General features: G+C 37.1%; 4 protein-coding genes across 6 annotated transcripts; 2 read left to right on the top strand and 2 right to left on the bottom strand.

Annotated features, from left to right (window-relative positions):
- Positions 1 to 1,287: 1,287 nt before the first annotated feature.
- Positions 1,288 to 2,637, top strand: LOC113347056 (diacylglycerol O-acyltransferase 3, cytosolic-like). The gene is made up of 2 exons (XM_026590642.1): positions 1,288 to 1,671; positions 1,820 to 2,637. The coding sequence occupies exons 1-2, from the start codon at positions 1,348 to 1,350 to the stop codon at positions 2,537 to 2,539; spliced, it is 1,044 nt and encodes a 347-aa protein (XP_026446427.1). The 5' UTR covers positions 1,288 to 1,347; the 3' UTR covers positions 2,540 to 2,637.
- A 472-nt stretch (positions 2,638 to 3,109) lies between these two features.
- Positions 3,110 to 11,210, bottom strand: LOC113347055. Of its 3 annotated transcripts, none has more exons than XM_026590639.1 (13): positions 11,132 to 11,210; positions 10,860 to 10,990; positions 10,160 to 10,324; positions 9,538 to 9,645; positions 8,948 to 9,454; positions 8,272 to 8,481; positions 7,654 to 7,719; positions 7,356 to 7,463; positions 6,771 to 7,271; positions 6,111 to 6,320; positions 5,550 to 5,657; positions 5,322 to 5,417; positions 3,110 to 5,237 (listed from the first exon to the last, which is right to left on the bottom strand). In XM_026590639.1, the coding sequence occupies exons 3-13, from the start codon at positions 10,259 to 10,261 to the stop codon at positions 3,459 to 3,461; spliced, it is 3,795 nt and encodes a 1,264-aa protein (XP_026446424.1). In that variant the 5' UTR covers positions 10,262 to 10,324; positions 10,860 to 10,990; positions 11,132 to 11,210; the 3' UTR covers positions 3,110 to 3,458. The 3 variants fall into 3 exon arrangements, with proteins under 3 accessions (XP_026446424.1, XP_026446426.1, XP_026446425.1); XM_026590641.1 differs by having other exon boundaries at positions 6,150 to 6,320; XM_026590640.1 differs by lacking the exon at positions 10,860 to 10,990 and having other exon boundaries at positions 11,132 to 11,209.
- Positions 11,211 to 11,435: 225 nt separating this feature from the next.
- LOC113353009 lies at positions 11,436 to 12,382 on the top strand. The gene has a single exon (XM_026596731.1). The coding sequence runs from the start codon at positions 11,627 to 11,629 to the stop codon at positions 12,224 to 12,226; it is 600 nt and encodes a 199-aa protein (XP_026452516.1). The 5' UTR covers positions 11,436 to 11,626; the 3' UTR covers positions 12,227 to 12,382.
- An 11-nt stretch (positions 12,383 to 12,393) lies between these two features.
- LOC113350702 (F-box protein At5g03970-like) lies at positions 12,394 to 14,898 on the bottom strand. Its single transcript, XM_026594833.1, has 2 exons — positions 13,561 to 14,898; positions 12,394 to 12,720 (listed from the first exon to the last, which is right to left on the bottom strand). The coding sequence occupies exon 1, from the start codon at positions 14,896 to 14,898 to the stop codon at positions 13,870 to 13,872; it is 1,029 nt and encodes a 342-aa protein (XP_026450618.1). The 3' UTR covers positions 12,394 to 12,720; positions 13,561 to 13,869.
- Between the last annotated feature and the right edge of the window lie 12,203 nt (positions 14,899 to 27,101).

Genomic DNA, 27,101 nt, shown 5'->3' with positions numbered 1-27,101 from the left:
CTATAAACCTCAATTTCCTGGGAAATTCTTTTTTTATAGGAAAAGCTTAGGCCTAGACAGGCACTAAGAGCAGTACATAGGAGTTGTGTTGGCAGCGGCTGTGGATGCACCACTCTGCCTGCCAGCTTTGTTCTTACAAAATATAGCTAAATTAAAAGTCTCCATATTTTGGTTACGATTGACAATACTTAGTTTAAGTAAAACAAAAGATATGGGGTTTATGACCATATTTCTACCGTTGTCTTCTTTCATAGTAATTAATGTGGAATGTTCCTTGAGCAGCTTCATTGTAGAGGAACTTGAAACATCTAGAATGTCCATTGATTCAGCTGATATTGCAATGTTTGTGTGCTGCATCTCTTTGGCCCACTGAAAAGCTAGGTCTGCTCCTCCTGTAACTTCCCCTTCTCCATAGTGTCCTGGATCTCCTCTAAAGCTAATGATGTTTTCTGCAAAATCTGTCATACTTAAAGCAAAGTAATATACAGAGTTCTCAGGATCTTGCAGAGTGCAGATACTGATATGTTTCCCAAATCCTTCTTCTGCATTTTAATTATAAAGAGTATTGGTTTGTTGCATAACAGTGTCAGGTTCCTGTGAAATCAAGATTTTATATATAGACCGTATTTTTATCATAGACAAACTTATAATTTTCGCTTGTGGCAAAACCCACCATCAACATAAGGCAAAAGCATCCAGCGACCAGCATGCACACAATCAAGTCTTGGCTGGAGATAAAACGTATGCAACTCCAGAGAGTACGTACTCAAGTCTCAACCTCCTGTATCTATATGCACATATATTTGGTTTTCCCACATAAGATAATGCCTGTATCATCTATGACCGCTCCCTTCTCTTGGCAAGATTCCAAATTTAGCAACTGGATGGAGTTTAATCCTTTCGAAAGTCTTCTACTCCACTCCAAGGATAACATCATAAATCATTACTGTCGTTATCAAATTTACACTTTTTTTCAACAAAACTCACATCAGTCTGTTGAAAGGGTAACTTGGTAAAATACTCTGAAACTCCACATGGCAAATGACGTGTGATTACATGGAAATATCTTATCCATTCATTACCATTAAAGTGAATTCAATGGATGAGATCTATTACCACCGTATGTCAGAAGTCGTAATAAGTGTGGTTAACTAATACCGGTCACGAGCTTGCAGGCGCCAAACCAAGCTTCCTCCACGTCACTATAAACCAGTAATATGTCTCCACGTATACATAACCCGCACAAGTGTCTTTGCTGTATATAACCGTGTGAAAAAGCGACTCGTTTCCTCGCTTATTCTTCAAATAATTTCATCAATTTTTCTCTGCTCAACCATAACAGAATCAATGGAGATCTCCGGTGTAATTTCAAGGTCATTTTACGGCGTTGGAATTGATAAGGTATCTGTGAAATCTAGAAAGTTTTCTGGGATCTCAAGGAGTTCTGCGTTTTTGGAGAATGGGCATCTTCAATATTATGTTTCTCCTCCAATGTCTGGTTTAAAGAATAAAGAGAAGAAGGAGAAGAAGAATTTAGAGATGGGAATTATTAAGAAGAAGTTGAAATTGGTTAAAGGGTTATCGAAGAACTTATCCATGTTTGAGTCAATGGGGTTTGGATTAGAAATGGAGAATGGTTTGATTTCTCAGGTCAAAGGAAAGAATCTAGAGGTAAGAAGATTTCTGGGTGTGTCTTATTTTCTTACATAAATCAATTATTATGAATAATGATGGCTGCTTTTTATGTAATTTGAAGTTTTTAGAGAATTTTTATATCTGGTTTTGTTGGTGTTGATGAATTTGTGTTTGTTAATTGCAGAAAGCGTCAGAGATTTTAATGGCACAATTGAAACAATTAAAAGCAGAGGAAAAGGAAATGAAAAGGAAGAAGAAAGAAGAAAAAGCTAAACAGAAGTCAATGAAGATGAAAACAGAATCGTCTTCGAGTTCCTCAGAGTCGAGCGATAGCGATTGCGGTGACGTTGTTAACATGAAATCCCTTAGAATTAACACTACAACAGAATCGAAAGTTGGTATAGAAGGAGAATCGACTAGCCCAATTAGCTCATCAATCCAAGAGATTGAAATTGGGAGCTCTAGACAAGATTGTTGTGCTGAAAGTACTAGTTGTTGTAGTTCTTCTGGGATTGGTGCTACAGCTAATACAAGTACTCTTCAAAGAAGCTCAGCAACCGTGATGGCAACACTAGATGGAGAAAGGATTGAGGTATGCATGGGAGGCAAGTGTAAGAAATCAGGAGCTGCAGAATTATTACAGGAGTTTGAGAAAAGGGTTGGTGGTGGCAGTGTTGCAGTTGTTGGGTGTAAATGCATGGGTAAATGTAGAGATGGTCCTAATGTTAGGGTACTGAATCAATGCAATGGGGAAAGGACAACAATGGTGGAGGAAATTAAAGCTCCTCTAGTGACTAATCCTCTGTGTATTGGAGTTGGTTTAGAAGATGTGAGTATGATTGTTGCTAATTTCTTTGGGAATCAAGAGAGAAATGATTTGGGGGGTTTAATGGCCCCTGCTTGATATGAAAGGATTCCTGTCCTTTTTTCTCTAAACTGTGTCAATATTCTCATATTTATCAATTCGTTTGATAATATATAAATCAGTGGTTCTTTTACTAGTTTGTCTTTGTTTTCCAATGTTGGCTAAATTGCTTTAGCTTTTTCAAAGCTGACCAGAATCGTATCTTTTTAGCAGTATCTATATTTGACAATGAAACGATGATTTAAGAGTTGAGCACTTAATCTACAATGTTATGAAAGTGATACCTTGGGAGTTGATTGATACACAACTCCTATCCAAGTTCACATCTTAATCCATGGCATATCGACATCAAATGGGTGGAAGTGGATCGACTCTGGCATATTCTTTAGGTGTCGTTGAGAATGCCACGCATGAGCACTTGTAGCTTAGATGCAAGGGGGAATATACTTGGGAGGAATAACAGTTCCACACCCATCAGTACGGCTAGCAACTGAATAAGGAGTGGTCATATTTTTGCCTGGTCTGAAAACTTTTGGGACTTGGGAAGACCTTTTCTTTGAATACAATAAAAAATTATAATGCCAAATACAGGGGCCAGGAAACCAAGAGTAAGAACTCAACAGTAACTCCATCATGACTCTTCCTCATCGGGTATTTTCAGGATTTTCTTAAGGCCACAACAATCACATGGCTGGTTATTTTATGAAGCAGTGTCTAAGAATCACCGAAACCCTCTTACGAATTCAGCATTACGTCTCAGGTTAACCTTTAGAGATGACAAGCACTAGAAAATATGACCACCGACACTCACTGCCGACAAATGAACAAAGACACCATTATATATATATATATATATATATATGGATGGCATTCTTCCGGTCAGACCTGTACAAACTTCGCTTCTAAGAGGTTACATGCTGCCAAATGCATCAAACCAGATTTTTCATCCCTGTCTAATCTAGCTAGCCAAGTCACAAGACGACGCAACCTCTTTCATCTGCTCCTGCAGTAAGGATCGGTCGGATTCTGATGCTTCCATCCATCTTTCTTGTAGAAGTTGTACCTCGGGTAGGCAAATAAAATCCAGATTATCATTCAGACTGAGTACTACAGAGAGTTGCTTCCATTGCTGATCAATTGCAGAAAGAGGAATAGGCCTACCATCCTGGATGTAGTTATGTACTTCATGCGCACATGGAAGACCATGCATATAAGAGATCAGACACCAACAAGAAATTATGCCAGTGCTTGTGTCTACTGATTGGTTACACTCTGGTTGTCTAAGCTTCAATGCACGCTGAGGGATATCTTTCTGCGACTCTACAACTGCTAATTGTTCGAGTTCAAGTAGTATAAGGTCCAGCGCATGCTGAGAGACATGGTTCTTCAACTCTCCGAAAGCAGGTATCTGGTGTTTACGATTAATATAAGTTAAGCTTTTCTCATTGGAGGCACTAATCTGATTAATCTGGTCTTTCACAATGCTGTGCATTGCCTCCCAGCAACGGAAAAAACCAGTCGTGCTCGTCGAAGACTCCATATGCTTCCGCAACTGTTCATGCTCACTTTCATCCGTGGAAACTTCTTTGTAACCGAAGTGCTTAATCTTCCGAGTCCAACACAAAATAAAGCTCTCCTTGTGCACTATCCATGTATCACGTATGTATTTAATGCATGTGGGGTACCTCGTCACCCAAGTAGTTACAAACTCAGTATAAGTATCCGCAAAATCTTCCTTCGTCTCTGATTTCAAAACACATTCCCAATCACGATGAAAGTCGTCCCACTCTTTGTCATCTGAAATCGCTTTCCTGCAATTAGTTACAACGCATTCTCCTATATGTAACGTGCAGAGCAACCTCTTGGCTTCAGGAAATACACTACGAACTGCATTTATTAATGGATGATCTCCATTCATCACACAAACAGATGGTAAACTATGGGGAAAAAACAAGGATTTTAACTGCGTCAATGCCCAACTAAAGTGCTCTTTGGTCTCCTCCTCTATGAAGGCATATGCCACTGTGAAGGGTGTTCCTAGAGAAGATATCCCAGCTACATGAAAGAATGGAACCTTAAACCTATTGGTCTTGTAGGTGCAATCTATCATTAGCATAGAAGGAAAACATTTTGCCAACAATGTGGACTCTGGGTGAGCCCATACTATATCCTTGAGCTCATTCGTCTCTTCATCCTTCCTGTACCATACCATGTAATGGTATTGGGTTGACAACTTCATCACTTGTTCCATCACTGACATTTTTTCTGCCACGTGCCGTTTTAAACTCGACCTCCTGTTGTATATGTCTTTGGCACTCACAAGACAATCTTTGTTCTTCTGCTTCAATGCCTCAACTACTTGTCGAGGGCGAGCACCGCTTGCAGTCAATTTAACCACTAGCTGATCCACATCCCGATTAAATAGTGGAAGTGGTATGTTTTCAGCTTCGTGATTATGTCTGCCACAAAGAACCCGAAGTCTCCATTTATTTTCAGGAAGACAAGTACCTCTCACTTTAAAAGGGCAACCGCACTTCTTGGTTTCTCTTCTCTGACGTTTTCTAGCATCCGGTGTGCAACTAGTGTACCTGTAAACACCACTTCGGTTACAAGCAAACAGAACAAAGCTACCCTTTCCTTCTGGTTTCGTCTCTGACTTTCTAATAATGATTCTTGTATTGTTCTCTCTAGCAACCTCTTGGCACCATTCAAATGCTGCATCTCGTGAGTCAAATAGCTACATACAAACAACCATATAAGAAGCTACAAAACATCCTTCAAAATATACTTGTCCAAGAAGCTGGAAAAATAAAACCAATACCTGATCGGTCTGAAAAAACTGAGTCACGTCCATCCCCTCCCTCCAGATTGGAGCATCATCCTCCATCATATTGACATCTTCTGGTGATATTTTATTCTAACGAAAAAGTAGAAATAAAATCATGTTGTTCAGTCCTGATAGACCACCCTGTGTTTATTGGGCATAAGTATCTACAGAACATTATAAAGAATAAACTCTTCCCAGAAGATAGGAAAACAAAATTAGTACCTGATCGGTCTGATAAAAATGGGTTATCTCCATCCCTTCCTTCGAGGTCGGAACGTCTTCCTCCATCATATTGCTACCATTTAGTGGATCCTTAACTGGTCCTTCACCCTAATGAGCAAGTACAAATAACATCACGTCAAGACTGCAGAGGAAGCTGATAGACCAACTAATATACACAAAATTTGTTCATTACTTAAGCAAAATACATGCCCAATATATTCCAGAGGAACTAGCTAAAGAAGCCAAGTATTCTTTAGCACATTCCTTTACTTTCCGCACTCAAAACACAATAATAATAATGGTCCACCGTGTACACCATAGTTTGCTCGTGACTTGTAAACACCATTAGTGTCACAAGCAATCAAAAGAAAGACTTCCTTTCCTGCTGGTTACATCTCTGACTCACAAGTCTTGTGTTATTCTTTTTTAGAAACCTCTTGAAAAAGTTCAAATGCTGCATTTTGAGAGTCAAAAAGCTATGTATATATATAGCTAGAATAAGTTTCTACAAGGTTATTGCGAATATACTCGGCGAAGAAGCTTGAAAATTAAAATAACTACCTGATAGGTCTGGAAACATTGGGTCACATCGATCCCTACCTTCGAGATCAGAGTGTCTTCCTCCATCAAAATGCTTTCTTTCTGTAGATGACTAACTGGTCCTGCATCAGTCTGAAAGCACCGTGCCACATTAATCCTTTCATTTGAGGCTGGAGTGTTTTCCTCCATCACATTGCTATCTTTATGTGGATGATTAACTGATCCAGCATCCTATTGAACAAGTACATACAAATGAAGTCAAGCCTTGAAAGGGAACTAACAAATTGCAGTATTTGATCCTAATAGACCAACCAATCTACATAATATTCATTCACTACGTGAGCACTATACAAGCCAAATAAACTCTAGACAGCTCAGTTTTATTAGAGAACGTGCTAAAGAAGCCAAATACTTAGTTCCAACACTCAGTGTAACATTAGAGTGGTCCAGTGTAGTAAACTGCATATATCCTGACTTTAAGAACTGTGCACCTATTAATATGTCCCTGGAAAAGAAACCCAATCACATGAATGAACAGGAATTATTACCATTAACACACGGAATACAATTTTCCAACTACGTAAAATCTAGATGACACCACACGTTATCATGTAACTCATCTGGATTTACATCTTTTCTCGGCACTTCTATGTAATAGTATTGGGTTGACGGCGAAATTACCTCCTGCGCCACTGACTTCCTCGCCACCTCTTTCAGTTTTAATTTTGACCTTGTGTTGTATATGGCACTTCCACTGGTACTCGCAAGACATTCTTTGTTCTTCTCCTTCAATGCCTCAAGTACCTGTTGGGGACGATCACCACTTGCAGTCAATTTAACCCCTAGCTGCTCCTCATCCCGATTAAATAGTGGAACTGATGTGTTTTCAGCTTCGTGATTATGTCTTCCACAAAGAACCCGAAGTCTCCATTTATTTTCAGGAAGACAAGTACCTCTCACTTTAAAAGGGCAATCACACTTCTTGCTTTCTCTTCTCTGACGTTTTCTGGTATCTGGTGTGCAACTAGTGTACCTGTAAACACCACTTCGGTCACAAACAAACAGAACAAAGCTACCCTTTCCTGCTGGTTTCGTCTCTGACTTTCCAATTATAACTCTTGTTTTGTTCTTGTCAGCAACCTCTTGGCACCATTCAAATGCTGCATCTCGTGAGTCAAATAGCTACATATGTATCACCATATAAGAAGCTACACAACATTCTTTACAATATACTTGTCCAAGAAGCTGGAAAAATAAAATCAATACCTGATCGGTCTGAAAAAATTGAGTCACATCCATTCCCTTCTTAGAGATTGAAGAGTCGGCCTCCATCATATTCCCATCTTTTGGTGGATCACTAACTGGTATTTCATCCTGATGAACAAGTAAAAATAAAATCAAGTCAAACTTTGTGTTGCAGCTAAGGGTTCATGTTGTTAAATCCTCGTAGACCAACCTCCATTTGACTGGCATAAGTAACTGCATAACATTATAAAGAATAAACTCTTCCATGATATTAGGAAAACCAAATTAGTGCCGGATCGTTCTGACAAAGATCGATTACCTCGACGCCCTCCTTCGAGATCGGAGCATCTCCCTCCATCATATTGCTATTTTTTAGTCCTTTACCCTAATGAGCAAGTTCAAATTTTATCAAGCCAAGCCTAGAGAGGTACCAATAATTCTATATAAGAACAGTAGATGCCAAACAAATTATAGATTAATTAGTTTTCGTTGGACAAACAAAACTAAATACTCATTTATTTTACTTTCAGCAATCAAATTCTCAGAAGCAGCATAAGAGTGCGCCACCTGAAGGCAGAATATGCTATAGTTTGCACGAAACTTGTACAAAAAATTGCAGTTCCAAGCAATCAGAACACAGCCAAACTTTCCTGCAGTTTTCGTCTGTGACTTTCTAATCGCGAGTCTAGTAATATTTGGTCGAGACTTGTAAGAACTAAGAACCCACTACTGTCACAAGCAATCAAAAGAAAGATTCTCTTTCCTGCTGGTTACATCTCTGACTTTCTAGTCACAAGTCTAGTATTATTATTTTTAACAACCTCTTGGAACCATTCAAATGCTGCATCTTGAGAGTCAAATTGCTATATATATAAGTTTCTATACAAGGTTATTCAGAATATACTCGTCGGAGAAGCTTGAAAAATAAAATCAATACCTGATCGTTCTGAAAACATTGGGTCATATCGATCCCCGCCTTCGAGATCAAAGTGTCTTCCTCCATCAAAATGCTTTGTTTCTGTGGATGATTAACTGGTCCTGCATTAGTCTGAAAGCACTGGGCCACATCGATCCTTACGCTCAAGGCCGGTGTGTTTTCCTCCATCACGTTGCTATCTTTATGTGGATGATTAACTGGTCCAGCATCCTATTGAACAAGTACATATGAAATAAAGTCGACTTAAGAGGAAGTTAACAAATTGTATTATTTAATCCTAATAGACCAACCAATCTATATAGTATTCGCTCACTACATGAGCACAATACAAGCCAAATAATTTCTAGACGGATCGGTTTTATAGAACAAACTGCTAAAGAACCCAAATACTTAGTTCCAACTTCCAACACTCAACATAATACTAAGGAGGTACACAGTATCAAATAGCATGCATCCTGGAATTGTGCACCTATTAATGGTCGAACTGATTTCATTACGTCCCTAGAAATGAAACCTAATCACAAGAATAGAACGGCAATTAACCATTAACACGCGGAATACAAATCTCGAACAACGTAAAATCCAGATGACACCACACTAAATCATGCAATTCATCTGGCTTTACATCTTTCCTCGGAAATTCTACATAAAGGTGTTAGGGTGACGACGAAATTACCTGCTGCATCACGGACTTACTTTCCACCTCTTTCTGTTTTAATTTCGACCTCTTGTTGTATATGGTCCTGAGGTTTACATCATTATTTTTGTGCTTCTCCTTCAATGCTTGAAGTACCTGTTGAGGAGGGGCACCCTTTGCAGTCAAATCAAGTAAAAGCTGCTCCTCAACTTGTTTCCACCGATTAAACGAAACCGGATTGCTTTCAACCTCGTGATTATGGCGTCCACAATTTACACGAAGTTTCCATTTATTCTCAAGCAGGCATGCGCCCCTCAATGTAAACGGACAACCACACTTTTTGCTTCCTCTTTTCTGAGGTTCAGTCCCCAGAGTGTCAATCTTGTTACTATGAGACTGGTAAACACCACTTCTTTCACATACAACCACAATGAAGCTACCCTTTCCTGCTGGTTTTTTCTGTGACTTTCTAATAATAAGTCTTGTATTCTTCTTTTTAGCAACCTCTTGGCACCATTCAAACATTGCATCTCTTGAGTCAAATACCTACATCCAACCGAAATTAGTTTCGAAATGGTACATTATAAAGGATAAAATCTTCCAAGAAGGTAGTAAAGCAAAATCAATACCTGATCAGTTTCAAAACTTTGAGTCAAGTCAATCCCCTTCTGTGAGATGGGAAAGCCCACCTCCTTGATGTCGCTAGCTTTCTGTGGATTATTAAGAAGTCCGTCGTCCTAAACAAGTAAAAGTTAAACAAAAGCAAGCCTTGAGACATGAGAGGAAGCTAAACGCATGACATTCCACATTATACTCGAGCTACATGCCAGCTAATTCTAGAAAGTCCAGTCTCCAATGGATAAACAGCTCCAGAAGTCAATACCATCAGTGACTTGGTATACTATTTTATTTTCAACATCGGAATAGAATATGAAATGCTCCAGTGTCTACGTATGCAATACTCATTTCGCTTAAGACTCATAAAGTGATACTTTCACTTTTTCTATTTGGCCTAGTTTTAGGCAAAAGTGAAAAGGTGAAAGTATCACTTTCCGGGGACGGTGGGAGTAATATATAACTTGACTCTAGAAGTAGTAAACCAACCACCAGTCAAGATAGCTGAGTATGCTCGACCCAACTGCTAATATATGTGTTTGCTTACAGACTCATGGCTATGCAGCCACGGTACATTTTGTGACACAATTTTTTTTTTTTAAAAAAACAACAACTTGGAAGGACAGTTAATATTACCTCAGATCGACATAATTGTGAAACTTCAGTGGATCCGCCACCATGCTCAGATGAGTTACTCAAGGAGCTTTCTTTCTCTAGTTGATGTGTTCGCAATTTCATCTCTTTGAGGATCGACGGTTCACGATTTCACGTTTTTTTGTGCTTACAGGCTCCGCGCATTCTCTGCATTCAAACAGAACATGTCAGGTAAAAGTTCCAGTCCTAGAGTAATGCCAAGTATCACTACAACATAAACCCCCTTCTTTTTTTGTTTGAATTCCTGCACTAACCCTGATTTTGTTATTTCTTATCCTTGTATAATACTAGTTGCAGGCACATGCTACCCAATAAAAGTGCGAAAAATGAACATAATTTGGATGCCCCATATGTGCAAATGATAGGAGTTTTGATTTTCATCAAACTATGTTTTTTCCTCCATTCGTACATAAATTCTGAAGCAACTTACAGTATCAAAAGTAGTCTTCAATTCAGATAGGAGTTTTGATTTTCGTTAAACTATGTTTTTTCCTCCATTCGTACATAAATTCTGAAGCAACTTACAGTATCAAAAGTAGTCTTCAATTCAGAATTCAAGAATTGTTAACATGTAAAAATAATGAAATAACATATGATAATGAGAAGAAAGAATAAGAACCACAATATCCATAGGTAAATTTCTCCAAAAATGCAATATAATAAGTAAAGACTAAGTTGCTACATTTTATGTCATCCCACGGATTCACTCGGTTTCACCATCATTGCTCAATAATCATGGTATTGCGCTTCCTTTGATAGCGTTGTGTTGCACACTTGATGGTAGATTATATACAATTCTATTGCACCAAGTCTCTATAGAAGACAGATCGAAATTTACAAGTTAATAAGCATAAACCACTCCGCAATTGAACTATTGAAAAACTATGAGTTATGCTTAAAAAAGAATAAAAATGAGTCGAGTCAAATTGAAGGTAGTAATGCAGTTCAACTTACCTTGAGCTTCTTCACCCAATTTTGGCGGCAGTTAGGTTATATTTCTTTGTCGAGAATGACAAAGAATTTCAGAAATTAGGGCGTTAGAAAACTGAATTTGGCAGAAACAAAAGTTTACTTTAAATGAACAGATGGGTTTAGACTAACCGGTGTCCAGGATCTGTTAGGGGCTGCTATCTGAATCAGCTCTGTCCTCGTGTCATGACACGTGGTCTTGGTCAAACAAGTGCACGCGCTGAAAAACCTGAGACAAAAATGCGGGGAGGGGGGTGTGAAAACTCCAATCCAAATGTTAATACTCAAAGTATCTCAAAAAGACAGAAGACAAAAGCAAACTCAAAGTATTTCATTGAAGTCAAAAGTTAAAGCTAAAACCAATCTCTTGATTCTTTTTCTCTGAACCCTGAACACACTGAAAATTTTCCAAACAAACTCGCAACAATTTCTTCTTCTTCTCCTTCATCATCATCATCAGCAGCAGCAGCAGCAACAGTAATGGCGAATAATAACAAACAGCAAAGAGCAGGTCCTACGAATCTAGCATCTTGTATAATAGCAACAATTTTTATAATTTCTATATCAATGATAGTCTTAATAGTTTTCTTTACTCTTTTCAAACCCAAAGATCCAAAAATTTCGATTAACGCAGTTCAGCTCCCGACTTTCTCACTGTCTAACAACACTGTTAACTTCACTTTCGCTCAATATGTTTCGGTTAATAACCCCAATCGTGATGTTTTTACTCACTTTCATTCTTCTCTTGAACTAGTTTATTCCGGTAATCAAGTTGGTTTTATGTTTATTCCTGCTGGTACAATTCAATCTGGGGGTACTCAATTTATGTCTGCCATGTTTTCTGTCCAATCTTTTCCATTAATTTCTTCTTCTCCGATGATGACGTTAAATAGCTTCAGTGGTGATGATGATCCTGGCAGTGGGTTACCTTCTGAACATACTTTTGAGATGGAATTGAAGATGAAAATGGCGGGTAGGGTAAAAATTCTGAAATTTTTCACTCATCGTGTTGAAACTGAAGCTAGTTGTAGAGTTGCTGTTTCTGCAAATGATGGCTCTGTTTTGGGTTTTCATTGTTGAATTTAATTGTTCAGTTTGTTTATTCAGAAGAGTATATACAGATAGATTAACTGAACCCGCAAATGTTGCAGCTTCTTTTCTTTTCTAAATTTTTGACAGAAACACTAAGTGATATATTTTGATTAATAAAAGGAAAAGTGCATGGTAGCTTGGTCATCTTCCAACACTGAGCAAAGAAATTCTAACTTAGTTATGAAAATACTTAACAAGACCACAACGCATACTTGTCTGCAGCAGCATTCCTGGCTCTATTTACAGTATGACAAGACAACAACACCTTTAACAAACATACAGATTTGGCAAATACACTACCGATTCTGCCAGTGAACAACAACCTGAGTGGTGGCGTGAAGCCAGTTCATCAACTGCTTATTATCTTCTTAATAGATGATTTGTTAATTAAGATGCCCATTGAAGAGCATACAACCCCCATGCTTTTGCTTGAGCTACACTATTTGCACGTATGTACCTTCCTATTGCTCCCACAAATTGCCCTGCATCATTCCGAAATAGTATGTCAATACCTACAAAACTCTGATTATGTAAATGTTGAATTTTTATAAAACACAAATGGAGGGACAGTACATTGCAAATTTTGAACCCTATGTGGCTGCAGAAAAAGGTTGTAGAGAGTGGCAGAGTATCTAAACAATGCAAGTGACAGTAGTGGTGAATATGTTGTGCAAAAGTTGAAACATGCACGCTGAGAAATTGGCCAATATGGACAAACGAATAATGGAACAAACAAGATAAAAGCCACAACAGACTTGAGCATGACCATATCAGTGTATCATAGACAAGAATAACATTATGCAGGTTGTAGTCTCATTCTTGCTGCAAACTGAAATGAAGAATACAAACTCAAATGGTATTTTACAAACACTGATCAGGTACACTCCAACATATAGGATTCAATATCCTGACAGGTGTGTATGTGATGTCTGGGGAGTTGATATATTTGTATAAATTTGTAGATATATGATGCAAAATACAGACAAACTAATTCTCTTCAAAATAGGTATGGCTGAGCCGACAAACATTCTATCTATGAAACATTCACATTACCCTATGCCAACACAATCAAAATTATTATAGCATCAAGAAGAAAAAGTAACATTCCGATGAAAGTAACATTTATTAGGTCTTTTGGTTATAGAGGATATGAAATACCTTCACATGCTTCCGGGGACTAAATTTGTAACTTAAACACCTTTAATCAAAATAATAACTTTTTTCTCTAGCTAAGATCGATAATCTATTGAAAGCAAGAGCTAATACGAGAAACTACATATGTGATGGAACATCAACATACACACATTTATATACATACATACCCATTAAGCTTTATGGGATCCAGAACTATCTTCTCGTAATCCTGGAATTGTTGTCGGCATTGTAGTAGACAGAAACGGTAACACCTCAAATCTATAAGAAGATAATCGACCATGGAATTGAGAGCTGAGCGAAAGCAATTCTGATCTACCAGTAGAGATGTTGTACATTAAAATGTATTTGTCGCTCTGTAAGAACACAAGACATCTATCCATCGGACTGAAACCTAAAGGTTTCATATGCGTGATCCTCGTGTTGTCCCAGTCATAACCTGCTAACATTTTAATCAGTTCAAGCTTATGAACTAATTTCTAGGACCACTGTTCACTTGACTCATCCTTTTCCATCTCTAGTAACCAAACACTAAACTTCATCTGTCTGCCATCTATTGGCAAGTAAAAGATGAGCCCTTCTGACTGAGCAAGACATGATGGAGTTGCGGCGAGTGAATTATGATCATCTTCATCTTCATTCTTCGGTAAATCAATTAGGTAGCATTCACCACAACCACCCACATTGCTCTTGAGGTCGTAAACCATGATCTTATTTCCTTCTATGATCCAATACAAACATCCATTTTGATCACCAACTACCTTCCTGTTGTGGTCGTACAACATAGTGATTTTATCTGAGCACAAAACCTTGTAATTTTTCCACTTACCTGTATCAGAAGAGAATATTCGAACATAGAATTTCTTAGTTGATATCCTTATTTCTGGTAAACGGACCACTTTGTAAGCTGTTGGAGTAGAGTTTGAGGTCGATGGCGATTCACATATTAAAACATGAGAGTCATCGTCAGAAACATTATCATCACAATCGGGTAGCCAAACCCATTTTCTGGTAAGGGGATTACAAATGAAGAACTGGTATCCATTTATTACTGGGTGTGAACAACGACAGAGAACCAAACCACAGCTAGAACCTAAAAGACATAGTTGTGTTCGCATGCTTTTCGGAAGGAATTCAAAAGAAAGCCCTTGATGGATATGTTGTTGATCAGATATGGAATGATCAGAAGAATCACTATGTAAGGAAAATACGATTGGAAATGGACGAGGACGACGACGGCGAACAGCCCGAAGTCTATAAAAGAAAGTGCATAGGTTCAATGTCCTGCTAATAAAATTAGGGCTAGAGAGTCGAGAGTACCATTTTTTGGAAAGGAGCTTCAATTGAAAATTTTGTTTTAGAGAAAGATGAGTAAAGATCTCAAACATTGTATCATCCGAAATGTTATCTATGACATTGATTTGATTCTTTCTCTTTTCTCTAGTTTTTGGTTTCAATTTTCGCTTTGAAGAACTACTGGAAGAAGGAGAACCCACCACTGTTTTCATGCCTGCAAGAGTGAGCTCTTAATTTTACCACCTATACGGTGTTAAATCAGGGTTATTAGAATTTGGCTCTGCAATCAGAAAAATTGAGATCGAGTGTAGTGAGAAATAACTGTCGGACTTAAAGCATTATATGGAAACTGGAAAGGCGCCTTTTGCCACTCTCACGTTGCTTGGCACTTCGGGTTTTGCTTACAGCATGGGTTATGGGAGCACTTGATCAATCGAATGAGTGATCCTACGGCTGACAACGGGTACCCATTACCCAGAACCGGACTCTATGAATTCGGGTTCGGTTCTGGGTCATAATGTTGGACCCACTAACAACCTAGGACCCGACGGGTAATTACTTGATTGGACTCGAATCTTAATGGGTCCAAATGATAATATTCGTTGGGTATCCGATTTTTCTTCTTTTAAAATTATAAGTATTTTGCTAGTTTTGGCTTTAATTTTTTTTCCTTTTTCATTTTTTTCTTACATTTGGTCATTATTTAGTACATTAATAAAGAAATAATAATTAAGTTTTATAAAAAATTATTTAGATTCAAGCCAAAAAGCGAAAGATATTAAGTTTTTTAGATTTTTTTATAGTTTTCTTTATCCCAACGGGTACCCGGATTTTTTAACGGGTCCGGTTTTGGGTCCACAAATTTAGGAACCGGACCCGACTTTTATAAGTAGGGTCTGGTTCCGGGTTAGTGATATTCGGGAGGACCCGGATCCATTGACAACCCTAAGTGATCCCATTATAGAGATGGAGGAAAACACCCTGTCTAAAAAAACAATTCAAAAAAGAAAACAAAATTAAAAATGGCCTAAATGGGGGACTGTCTGTTGTCTGAGGAAAAAAAAAATTGTACATATGAGACAGTCCCCTGTGTAGGGTAAACTTATTTGCGACACGGGAGTTAGTTTTCCGTGTAGCCTTTTTTTTCACACTGAAGATAATCCCCCATGTAGTATCCGCTACCAACCACTCATTCGCCTAAAGGAGTGCATGAAAGAGTTGAGGGGGAAAAGTGTTGTAAAACTCTCATAGTATGAGAAAATTAGCTCTAACTAGTAGTCCCTCCTTCATTTTGAAGGAATGACATTACTCATAAGATTTTCTCTTAAAATCTTGAAGTTGTTGAGGTGAGTGAGGTCGATTCCCGGATAATATTGGCCGCATGGAGCTTATCTCTAATCAGGATAACCGCATGGCATAATTGACTTCAACTGCAGGTTTATGTGGGTTTTGTTATGGTATCCAAAATATGGATGATTAAAGGGACATGGTTGAGTTCCTAAGATAATTTTTAAATAAATGTAATAGTCGATACTGGATTAGTATTGACTAAGTCTTGTCAATTGTTAGTTCTGTAAGTCTGACAATGTGGTTTAGTTGTTAGTTTTCAGGAGAAAACGTGGCCTATGATTTGGCATATTTTGGTACTATACAATTGTCAGATATTCATTTGGAAATTAACCAAGGATATCTTTCAGTTTCAGCAAGATTTAGGAAGTTTGCAAGAATATAAGACACAAAGTGTCAGATGTACAATTAATGTCTTGAAACTAAAGATCTTCTTCTGCTTCACTTCCATTTTGGCAGGTCATTTGTTTGGAATACCGAATACAGTTTTCCAAGAAGCTTTAAAGTTCAATAATATCTAACATTGGATCAGTTCTTGGACTAATAAGGATAATTTGGTTTCTACTGCCGGAAAGGAACTTATCAATACTGCAACTGTGAGAATATGGCATATCTGGAAGAGTAGATGCTCTAAAGTTTTTGATTGGAAAAACCAACATCCAACTATCGTAGTCCAACAAATTCACAAGTTCTTTCAAAATAATAGTATTAGTACTTAATCACGTAATCAACATAGTAGAAATCATAATCAGATGCCTAGAAAAATCACAAAGAGATCATGGATAGCTCCACCTAAGACTTGGATAAAACTTGATATAGATGTTCTTTTATTCCTAACTCTGACAAAGCTGGTATTTCTCTTGTTGTACGGAATCGTTCAGGTTCCTTCACGATGAGAGCTTGAGATGTTGATTAAGCTGAGGCTCTTTGTCTCTTAAATTTTTTCTGATTGGATCAGAGATAAAAACAAAAAAAAACCTAACATGATCATCATAGAAGGAGATAACAAAGATGTTATGGAGGGAATTGCTAAGGAAAACAAAAGTAGGTTGCAGGTGGGAAGATAATCATCTTATGGATGAATGTAGGATTTAGTTAGGAGTCTTGTTAAAGTCCAGTTTAGTCCCAGATCTTGTAATCAAGTTGTCGATGCTTCGGCCAAGTATGCTAGAATAAAGGATTATAATCAGGTGTGGAAAATTAATCCTTATAGTACCATTAGTACTTACTTCTTAAAGATAGATGAAGTATAATTCCAATGGTATTGAGTTTATTTTAAGAGATTCTAGAGTCCAGATATAGCAGTTGCGTTTTTTGGGTTTGTGCATATCTGCTCCTTTCCCCGTCTGAGTTATGCTTGTTTGTTTGTGTTGGTGAGATTTTATGTTTCTTGGAAAAAAAAAGAAAAAAAAAACTTGTTTAAAGACAACTTTTATATAGACAATAAGTAATGATATTCCTGGGTTGTCTTGATTTTTTTTTCTATAAGAAAGATCATTTCATTTATAAATCAAACTATTACAGAGTTATAATCCTTCTCTAAATCTTCAATTAGAAAACTTGGGGGTGAAGACCATTCATTTGAGTTATTTGTTCTAGCATGCTTTTCTAAAGTATCTTCACAAGAGTTTGCATTTCTCTTGACAGATTTACATACCCATTTATTAACTGACTTAAGTTTAACTAAACAATCATGGACCACATTACTTGTAGTACAACTAATACTAGAAGATGAGTCATTAATGGCTGACACATTATTAAAATTATATGATTCCAAATGTAGATGTTGAATTCCTTTTGTTATAGCCCACTCTATTGCTTCAAAGGCTGATAAGGCTTCATCTTGCTCCTTATCAATTGTTGCTACTATGGTGATTTTTGCCTCTCCAAAATCACCTGCAAAATTCCTCAATATCAGTCCAATTCTTGCAATATTTGAGCCATCATTGTTATCAAAATAAGCATCATTATTTATTTTCTCTCATCTATCAACTGATTGTTGGACTTTCCTACACAATCAAGTTCACGTACTTTGTTATTTAGACATATTGATTGTGGAAGAGATAAGAGAAAACTCTATATCCGTATTGTTCTAGGATCTTTGATTAGATCTACTTGCAATTGTATTAAGTTTTGTCCATACAGGTTGCCGAACAAAAAAGTTGCTGGTGTACACGGTACCCTCTCATTTTCACAATTTGCCTCTAACAGACAAGCCTATTTGATTTCCCTTTTTACTTTTTAATCTAGGTTTGTAAATCTGTTTGTAATGGACAAATTATAATAAACCTCACGAATATGGAATACTTACACTCAGTTATCTAAGAAGCATGGATTACTAACCACCTCTCAAGAACAATCCAAACAAATCAGTGAAGATTTTAGATATCTATCTTGAGGAATCACAAAGTATGAGACATAGAGAACTTTGTGATTTTTATCTATCTCGTTCCTAATCTGAGATTACAAAAACCTCGACGATCAATAAGAACAAGATCTGGATACACGAACTATCACGTAAAAGATAGTCTGACCAGGATTCACGAATCCCTAATTGAAATCTTTAAAGTAGTAACCTAATTATGTAGGAAACCTAGGTTACATAGGATGACTCTAGCAAGCAACTATACGACACAAGGGTGCTAGGGATTAAGAAATCATGTTGCAAGAGTATCTCTATTTATAACTTTTGTAAGCTCCAGGTAGTTTCAGATTCAAGGTGGGGTTGCTTGGAACTCAAGCAAGCACTTTCTCAGTTTGGATGAAATTATTACTAGGAATCCATGTAAGTGTCTGAGATGTCTGCCAGAAATTACACATATAATTATGGTCCAGGATTCTGGAACCGTGTATAATGATGGTTCATGTTGGTATGTATGCCTATAGAATCTACAAGCATAGGTGGTGGTAATAATACTCAAGACTTAAATCATAATCCCCAACCTCATGAGATTTTGTGAAAAAAATTGTCTTTGAAGCGTCTACGAGAATTATAGAAAATCTGAACATACATGTTTAAAACAGTTCGGGAGGTTCTGCTTAAATCCAAACTGGATTGGTATGCATACCTATGGACAGTCCATGAACTCAGGCTATAAGGGCATGTGTACCTTGGCCAGTCTTCAAAATCATATCTTAGGGGTACGTGTACTAGGTATGCGCACATCCCCCTCATTCCCGAACTCATATCAATAGGGTACGCGTACCGGTTTTGCATAACTATTATGTTCGCGAAATTCATACTATTATAGAAACTCTATTTAAAGGATTTGAAACATTCCCAATAGACATATACAACAAATATCATTTCTTTGGAAATTTCCAAATAATCAACTTGAAACAAGAATAGCTTATGAACAATAAATTGTTCTTAACCAAGATTGTTAAAGATCTAAGAATACCAATTGATTGAATCATATTTCGAGAGATTTATCAAGATAAACTTGACTCGAAATTTTTTCTTTGCAATAGTAAATCTGCTAAAATCATATGACATAGTCTCATAAGATAGAACGGTAAATGATGGTCAGTCTTCAGATACTTCTTTGTTGATGAAGTTCTCGCAAATATCTTTGTTTGTTCTTCAATCTTCAATTTTTGAGGTTTATTCAGTGATACCTGATATTCAACTACCGTACTCTAATCCTAGTCCGAAACTTGACTTTAATAGACTAGAATCAAGATATAGTTTTGTGCATCTAACACTGGAAACAACACTGAGATAGCAAAATTTGCGAGTTCGACCGAGCAGTGTTGTAACAACTTATACATGCTTCAACCGCTACGGTTTTAAACTATCCTGGGTCATATCGATCCGATTCTGGTTCACATCATTGATCATTATAATGTATTGCTTTTAATTACCTACCAGTTTTGGATGAAATTAATCCTTAAAGTACAATGTTCCACTGCTCTCTATAGTGATTCTCTTTAACTAAAAAAATAATCATCATGATGTAGCATGTATTATAGACGTGTATTCTCTATTGTTGAGCAGTAATACCTCTTAATCTAATGGTTATGAAATTTGATGCGTTATCTAAGTTGTTGATTTCGGTCTCGATTCGGTTTCCTCGGTTTCGGTTCGGTTTTTCAGTTCTGACCAATTCTTATGCAGACCTAGCTGGGAGTCGTTATTTGGCTATGCCTATTTAAGTTTTTTACAACTTTTCATAGAAATTACAAGTAAATCCGATCGTTCGAAAAATAAACGAATTAAAATGGTATTTGTGATTAAATCAGTTGATTTTGTTAATGAAAATACCTAAGAGATTTAATTAATTGGGTTGCCTTGTTATTTGGTTATGGTAATCACACCACCTAACCAACAAGTAATGAAAGTTATTTCTTTTAAAATGATTTTTAACTAACGGGCGGAAAAATCGTCCTAAAAACCGCACCACATGAATTAGCTGGGGATGTGAAGGGTTTTTCCATTGGCCTATTTATACTTCAATAATGCACCATACCCTTTAGGATTAGCATGCAGACACTTTTGATCCCCACCATGGAAAAGATTCATGAGTAGAGTGTTTTTATGTAGTGTACATGGGTGGTCTATTAAGAATTTTTGTTTATACCTTTTTTATTTTTCTTAACTTTCAAAGGTCACGTGGGACCCACCTAAAGTTTTAGCTAGTGAAACAAATAGAGCGAAGGTCAAGAAAATTTGATATTTCATGGAAAGGGGTGGCTACAGTCGAATCCTTAGAAAGGAGCAAATATGTGCGAGTGAGACTCGGTGTGACTCAGTGAGTTAACTAAGCCCATTTATCTCTAAACTACCTTCCCGTCGAGTTTTCCTGGTGTATTTCTTTCATCACCGTTATTGGTCGACTCCATTGTATTTTGTCCGTCACGATAAATGTCCCAACAAATTGAAATATGTTTCTTTATTTTTTCAATTTCACAAAATTAAGAAGAATTTTGAGATAATTAATCAGATTGATTATCTGTTTCCTTCGAGTACAACCAAACAAACATATTAATAGTTCAAAGTTTATCAAATCATCCATTGAATCGATCTGAATCGATCAATTTCATTAATATATTCATTCAAAATAGAAGAAAAAAATAACCAGTTCTCAATTTCTTTGCAAGATAGATCAAGTTGATCAAACAAGGCAATTTATACATCTATTCAATACAGTAAAACAGAGAATAACTACAATCTTCAAGGATGATGCCTCTAAAATAAATCAATTCAATAGTTTCCCATATGAAAAAAAAAACAGAGTATGCAGAAAGTTAACAGATTTTGGGTCAATCCCTGGTTAATCGCGGGTATAGAAGACAAAGTAGTGGGTCAGGTTAAAACTATACCTGATCCAGCAGCCCATAGTTGAAGTTACCACTGTTCTCAAAATCTAATTTCTTATGCTTCTACTTTGATCGATGAAATCTGATTTCTTCTCCTCTCCATACAGAGAGTATGGATAATCATTTAAACTTAACATCTCCTTGGTGCCATCAATAGTTGAGACTGAGAAATCTAGAGAGAAGAAAAATCGTGAGAAGTTAATAAAAATATAATTTGGATCACATTAGTTACCAAATCAAGCAATGGGTATGATATTTTTTTTCAAAATACAACAGGAAGAAGTAATTCTTCAAACTCACGATCTATCACAGTACACAACTCAATAAGAATAACAAAAATTAGGGAATTCTTGTTTCTTCAAACTCGTGATTTCCAACACTGTAACTCTTACTATTTGATTTATGAATATGAGCACTGATCAATCGAACTCGCAGTTTCTATCTCAAGCATGTTTGTCAATGTTAGTGATCAAAACTATAAGTCTTGATTTCTAGCCTATTTATAGATGTCTCGGACTAGGACATAGATAGTGTAGTTGAGCTTAGATTTCACAGAGTTCATCATTTGAAGACGAAGAACTACTAAGGGGAGCTTGTGGAACTTCTTCGACAAAAGGTATGTGGATACTTGAACTCATCTATCACTTGGAAAGTCTATTTCTACTATCCTATATTGAGACATAAGTCGTGTTAAGATATAGTTTTCTCTGTACACATTTAAGATTTCGAACTGAGTATATCTCGCTTACATATTTCTCAAAATATGTGTTGGTAAGCTTTCGCTTCGATCAAGTTCATCTTATATCATGAGAAAATTTCCGAGTAACATCTTACATGGTTTGTGTGATACAATCATTTGATGTAGGCTTGGAATGTTTCGATAATGGTTATTTCAGTATCTTGAAAATTGCTTTGATGCTAATAATGTGTGAAAACGTCTATTGTCATTATAGAAGAATGTTTCAATGATTGAAATAAAGAGTTGAGAATGTAACCATGTTTGGATATAAGCATATATAGTGTGTTCGCACATTAGTGTATAAATCCACAAACCGGGAACCAATTATCTGCATATGTGTGTATACCAAATTGGTGAAGGAGACAAGATAAGTATGCGTACCCGTACGCATACTGGCGGAAGTTTTCGAACCGAAAATATCTGCTGAGTTTGGGAATTACAAACTCCTAAACTAGTCACCTTAAGTATGCGTACCCGTACGCACACTGGCGGAAGTTTTCGAACCGAATTTTTTTGTAGAGTTTGGAAACTTAACAAACTCAAATCCGGTTGCTTAAGTACGCATACTTACGCTGGTTACTTAGTCAAATCGGTCAGTTCATGGACTTAAACATTTAAATCACAAGTAATGCAATCTTTGCAAACCGTGGCTATAATGCTCATGATTGATTCAAGTGATTTATATTCTCTAATTATAATCATGCAAAACATACATTCAAATTGATTCTTAATATTGCAATAGTTGATTTTTTAGAAATAACAATTATGGATTGAAAGTATGGGACATCAAAACCCTAGGCTAGCATGCTCCATCAATTGAAACGACAATTATTTAACAAAAACCATTTTATCAATTTATTTATCAAGGAAAATAATCATATAATAATTGCATAAATTAGAGATTACCCTTTTCATTGGTGAAATAGCTTCCCCCTTCGCCCCAGAGGATAAGTTTAGCTCATCATTGTGTAAACACGCTCAAAATATTTGTTCATTGCTTCAAAAATAGTTTACAAAGATGAAATGGACAGAAAATGATGAAAATCGGGTGTTTGCAATGTTTTTAATTGTTGCAAAACACTGTTACAGAGAACGATAAAAGGAAATTGTCGCTGTTACTGTAGCTTCTAAGACCCACGCCTCTGTGTCGTTAACACTGTTGATAAACGACTGTCTTGGTTGGTTTGTTCTCCGTGTTCTTCAGCTATGCAACAACAGAAATGGTAGATCTGCAACTCGATTTTTCTTTGCACTGTGGTGTTCTAAACTCTCCCAAAATCTCCGTCTTCACTCTCTGATATCCCAGTAACTATTTATAACCCAACAGCCTCAAAATCTAACGCAATAACTATCTATAATTCTCCCCTTTGCTAGACAGTAAATAATATATTCTTGGGAATATTTTCTTCCCTTTCTTCTCTTCTTACACTGTAATCCAGTGTTTACACGCTCCAAAAATTCTTCCAGATCATCAAGAAATGATTCAACACGCTGAAAACGCATGCAAACTTTCCATAACAACATCGATACAATCCCGAGTATCTTCCAGACTTTCATTCCGTGTAATTGCACGTTCCCTTCCATTTTTATCGAAACTAAACATGTTACCAACCCTATATTATCTCAGTCAAAGATTCCACGCAATTCCACCCATTTAGTCTCGGTAAATCATCCCCAAATCTCGAACCATAAATCTTCCAGTTGACTGCAAAGAATTCCCGCCAAAACTGACTATTTGAAAAGAAGAAGAAGATGCCCCTTATCCAAATCTGTGGATGCCGAATAACCAGTAGGTGCTAAGAATGAATTTGGGCTATACATAGCCGTGGGTGCCCCTTAGAAAAAGTGAGGTCCGTATAATAATTGTCCTCCGGGGGTGATCCGAGCAACTTTTCGAGCCGAATTTTCCAACAATATTTATTTCCAAAAAATACCTACAAACACACAAAACACCATAATAAGTACGAAATCGAGTACTAACAATACGGAACATTGAGGACAAATTAGACACATAAATGTATCTATCAAATACCCCCAAACTTATTATTTGCTAGGCCTCGAGCAAATCTAATCTAGAAAATAAAATGACTACACTTAGCACGTGCAGCAAGTCGTTAAACCGCTAGGTGGCCCTAGCGGCGGAGTGTTGTCTCCGGAGGGTTTACCAGAGGTGTACCCACAAAACCTTTACTCCAGACCCTAGCTATCTATGCAGAACCTTGGAAGGCACTAAAGAATCTCCTTGGATGACATACAAACATTGACTATAGGAGGAAGTACCCTGATGAGAAATTCCAATTGTTGTACACGAGTTTTCACTCAAGCATACTAAAATTCATATATAAGTGACAGATCTCTACTCAGATAGTTTCTGTACATCATAACCGGAGTCAACCAATCACATGAAAAGATTAAGAAGATGGATGTAGAGAAAAACGATGGTTTAAAGTGAACGGTGTTTCCCATATCTGTCTGAAGGCCTCTGCCAAGATGAACCTATCCTAATGGACTGAGATACCGGTCTGACTAATATCAACACAATTGTCATATACAAGGGGACTAGTGGTCGATAAACCTAACTCTAGGTCAACACAACTGGCATATACAAGGGCACCAGTGGTCGACTTTATTGAATTTATTCCGGTTGGTCTGATGGTCTGGTCTCAAATATATTTTTTTTAATCTCAATCACTCTATTTCACCTAGCAATGGTAACAACTTGAATCGTGTGCCCCACCAAATCACTTAAAAAATAAAAACAGAAGGGATTAGGATTCAACGAGATATGGCGAAACTACCATGTTTTTTTTAATTCTAACACCTGAGCTCTGTGCTTTTATGAATAGACTCTTTAGATGTTTCCATCTAATCAGATTGGTTCCTCAACTCCAACAACCAAGATGTTCTCATCCACTTAGATTGGTTAGTGCCAACCTTAATAAGCATAAATTTCTAGGCTCTGGAGTTTATTTATTGCAACTAAAAGCTAACAAAAAGTTTCTTCCCCACCCTCAAACTTAAATCTAACATTGTACTCAATGTTTCTAATGAAAAAGCAATACCAAAAAGTAAAGTAACATGAGGAATCAGTAAAGAGAGAAGTCGGAAAGATAGTACCTGGGTGAAGAGAGAAATCAAAAACTAATATACAACATACAATTGCCTCGATGGTCAATCAAGGGTAAACATGGTCCTCCAGAGGGACCTCCACAACATCACCTGTAGGAAAGGGCTCTAAAAAGGGTTTCAATCTATGAATGTTAACCTTCGAAGAATTATTACCATCCGGTGTCCCGATCTCAACAGCTCCATGAGGAAAGACAGTGGGAACAATAAAAGGACCCGTCCACCGAGAACGTAACTTCCCAGGGAAAAGATGCAAGCGGGTAAAATACAGAAGAACTTTTTGACCTGGAGAAAATGACTTCCCTTAAAATATTTCTATAATGCACAAGTTTCATTTTGTTCTTATACTCCTTCGCACTATCGTAAGCATCTATACGAATCTCTTCCAACTCATTGAGCTGGAGTTTCCTATGGGCTCCTGCCTTGTCAAGTGAAAAATTTAGCTGCTTAACAACCCAATAAGCTTTATGTTCTAACTAAACAGGTAAATGACATTCCTTGCCATACACAATCCGATAAGGCGACATTCCAATAGGGGTCTTAAACGCAGTACGGTAAGCCCATAAGGCATCAATAAGCCTAGACGACCAGTCTTTCCGATTAGGATTAACTGTTTTCTCTAATATACGTTTTATCTCCCTATTGGAAACCTCTACCTGAACACTAGTCTTCGGATGATACGGGGTAGCTACCTTATGTGTAATACCGTATTTCTTTATCAAAAGCCTAAAAGGTTCATTACAAAAGTGCGACCCTCCATCTCTAATTATAGCACGCGGTGTACCAAAACGTGTAAGTATATTATCTTTCAAGAACTCAACCACAACCTTATGGTCATTGGTTTTACACGCATCTTTATCCACTTAAAGACATAGTCTACAGCGACAAGGATGTATAAGTTACCAAAAGAATTAGGAAACGGACCCATAAAGTCAATACCCCACACATCAAATACCTCAAAAACTAAAATAGGGTTCAAGGGCATCATGTTCCTGCAGGAAATGGTTCCTAAATTCTGGCAACGCTCACAAGTAACACAGTGACTATGGGAGTCTTTAAACAACGAAGGCCAATAGAATCCACACTGAAATATCTTAGCAGCAGTTTTCTTAGCACTAAAGTGACCCCCACAAGCATGAACATGACAAAAGGAAATAATACTGGACTGGTCACTCTCGGGTATACATCTCCTAATAATCTGGTATGGACAATACTTAAACAAATAAGGATCATCCCAAAAGAAGTGCTTCACAAAAACCTAGAATGATCTTGTTTACCCCAATGTTGGGGCATTCGACCAGTAACAAGATAGTTTACTATATTTGCATACCAAGGTAATTGGGTAACAAAGAACAGTTGAATCATCAGGGGAATCAACAACTAACCTAGACAAGTAGTCTGCTACTATATTTTCGGCACCCTTTTTGTCTCTAATGTGTTGAGAAAACTCTTGCAACAAAAGGATCCACCTAATCAATTTAGGTTTCGTATCCTTTTTAGACAGAAGATATTTCAAAGCAGCGTGATCATTATATGTTACGATCTTAGAACCTAAGACATATGGTCTAAACTTGTCCAAGGCAAACACAATGGCTAACAGTTCCTTCTCGGTAGTGGTATAGTTCAACTGGGCATCATTCATAGTTTTGCTAGCATAGTAAATCACATGAAGTAATTTGTTTTCTCGCTGACCTAGCACAACACCAATAGCATAATACGAAGCATCACACATGATCTCAAAGGGTAGGTTCCATTTGGGTGCCTGGACTATGGGGGCGGTAGTGAATAAAGTCTTAAGCTTCTCAAAAGCCTCTAAACAAGCATCATCAAAGACAAACTTAACATCTTTTGCAAGCAAATTGCAAAGAGGTCTATAAATCAAGC

The sequence above is a fragment of the Papaver somniferum genome, chromosome 2 (assembly GCF_003573695.1).
Source record: "Papaver somniferum cultivar HN1 chromosome 2, ASM357369v1, whole genome shotgun sequence".
In the NCBI taxonomy this organism is placed as follows: Eukaryota; Viridiplantae; Streptophyta; class Magnoliopsida; order Ranunculales; family Papaveraceae; genus Papaver; species Papaver somniferum.
Note: the sequence above shows the minus strand (reverse complement) of the source record. Positions and strands in the feature narration are given on the sequence as shown.

Bases quoted from the DNA above. Each gene is read 5' to 3' on its own strand.
- LOC113350702 (XM_026594833.1), bottom strand. From the start codon at position 14,898: ATGAAAACAGTGGTGGGTTCTCCTTCTTCCAGTAGTTCTTCAAAGCGA.
- LOC113353009 (XM_026596731.1), top strand. From the start codon at position 11,627: ATGGCGAATAATAACAAACAGCAAAGAGCAGGTCCTACGAATCTAGCA.
- LOC113347055 (XM_026590639.1), bottom strand. From the start codon at position 10,261: ATGAAATTGCGAACACATCAACTAGAGAAAGAAAGCTCCTTGAGTAAC. The intron at 9,455-9,537 runs GTATTGATTTTG...GGTTGGATGTAG, and splicing joins AAAGTTTTGAAACTGATCAG to GTATTTGACTCAAGAGATGC. The intron at 5,238-5,321 runs GTATTGGTTTTA...GTTTGTATGTAG, and splicing joins AGTTTTTTCAGACCGATCAG to CTATTTGACTCACGAGATGC.
- LOC113347056 (XM_026590642.1), top strand. From the start codon at position 1,348: ATGGAGATCTCCGGTGTAATTTCAAGGTCATTTTACGGCGTTGGAATT. The intron at 1,672-1,819 runs GTAAGAAGATTT...TGTTAATTGCAG, and splicing joins TCAAAGGAAAGAATCTAGAG to AAAGCGTCAGAGATTTTAAT.